Raw genomic sequence first — 1634 nt, forward strand, 5'->3', positions numbered from 1 at the left:
AAAAAAAAAAAAAAAAAAAAGCAGGAGGATGTAATGGCCTGTGGGCAGGCAGACCTGGGGTTAAGTCCTAGTGCTTCCACTATCTAATTATGTATGAATACCTTAACCTTTATGCAAATTAACCCTTATAGGGTTGTTGGGAGAATTATATGAGAAAATGTCATATAAGTTACCAGCTTATTGTAATAGCTACTATTAATAGTAGTTTGTTTCCCAACTAACAGTTACGACAGCAGGATTTTTTGAGCATTTACTATGTGTCAGGCACTATTGGGTCCTTATATGTACTTACCTTACAATACCCATGAGGCAGGTTTTCTCGTCCCGGTTTAACACATGCGTTAAAAATGGGTAAAGAGAAGTAATCTACTTATGGTCACAAAGCTTACATAAGGGTGGGGTTTGAACCCATGAAGTCTAGCCCCAAACTCTTAAGTATTCTACTGTACTGTATCTTAACCATCTCTGCTGGCCCATGTTTGTTGAGTGGGCTGCCTTACTCTTGGAACTCAGAGCCCTGTACGCCTCACCTCAGGCTGTCAGAGAAGGCCTCCAGGCCAAATTTGGAGACACAGTAACCCCCACCATTGGCTGCCAGGCGACCCAGGACGCTGGTGATGTTGATCACCCGACCCCGGGCTTGCTGCAGGAGGGGCAGCAGGGCAAGGGTGACCCCGATGGGACCCATTGTGTTCACATTCAGCACCCGCTGGAAATCATCCCGGGTCAGCCATGGTGTGGGTCCGATGATACCAGCCATACCAGCATTATTCACCAGACCAAAAAGCCCTGTGGGGAGATGAGAAGGATGTTGGGGGTAGGTGAGGCACTCCTGCAGCCCCTTTTCTTTCCAGGAGCATCTGAAAACTGCTCCTCCTCAAATAGTCCCTTTAGCTTACCACAGCCCTTGTAGGTGACTCCCGAGGTCACTGTGGGGATCAGGAGACCCCACACCACATTCCTGGTGGTCTTCCACACTTACCTGCTTCTTTAACGTGTGTTTCCACCCACTTGGCTGCCTTTTGGACGCTCTGGGGATCAGTGATATCCAGCAGGGTGGTGTGGAGGCGGGAGGAGGCCACCCGCTGCAGGCCCTCAGCCCCGGAAGGGGTCAGGCAGCTGGCCAGGACTCGGAAGCCTCTCTGGTCCAGCTGCAGTGCCAGAAGGCGCCCAAAGCCTGAGTCACAGCCGGTGATGAAGACGAAGGCATCGCTGGCAGGCAGGCTCTGCCGGTCCCTGAGCAACCACAGCACTGCCCAGAGCAAGGCACCCAGCAGCAGAGGGAGCCACATAGTTGGAGCCCAAGTGACCTGCAGGTGGCAGCCCAGGCTGGGCAGAAAAACTTGTCCAGTTTACTGCCGCCCTCAAGCCCTTTCCCCTAATACCTTCCCTGGCTGGAAGCATCTGGTGTGAGCAGACTGAGAAATTATCTGCTTGGCAGATAATTGGCCGACTATGGCTCATCTGTGCAAAGCAAAGATGTGAGCAGATCCTGTATTTGTAGCTAACTTAACTAAAACCACATGAGCCAGGTCCTGTGTACAGACCTGCTGTATGGAGCCGAGGCATCTTCTTGCTTGCCTCACACCTTCTCTCCTACTAAACCAGGGACACAGCCTTCTTTTTTTTTTTTT

At 51.0% G+C, this 1634-nt stretch overlaps 1 protein-coding gene across 2 annotated transcripts in view; it reads right to left on the bottom strand.

Moving 5' to 3' along the window:
- RDH5 (retinol dehydrogenase 5) overlaps positions 1-1634 on the bottom strand; it is a 6973-nt gene that overhangs the window by 2360 nt on the left and 2979 nt on the right. Inside the window, exons 2-3 of one of the 2 annotated variants that reach the window (XM_017519423.2) lie at positions 983-1310; positions 531-789 (exon numbers count right to left, since the gene is read on the bottom strand). In XM_017519423.2, the coding sequence (XP_017374912.1) occupies positions 531-789; positions 983-1292 (569 nt within the window). In that variant the 5' untranslated portion in view covers positions 1293-1310. Of the gene's footprint in view, positions 1-530; positions 790-982; positions 1330-1634 lie in introns of both variants that reach the window. The other variant, XM_017519422.2, reaches the window with a different exon arrangement.

The sequence above is a fragment of the Cebus imitator genome, unplaced genomic scaffold, assembly GCF_001604975.1.
Source record: "Cebus imitator isolate Cc_AM_T3 unplaced genomic scaffold, Cebus_imitator-1.0 Scaffold741, whole genome shotgun sequence".
In the NCBI taxonomy this organism is placed as follows: domain Eukaryota; kingdom Metazoa; phylum Chordata; class Mammalia; order Primates; family Cebidae; genus Cebus; species Cebus imitator.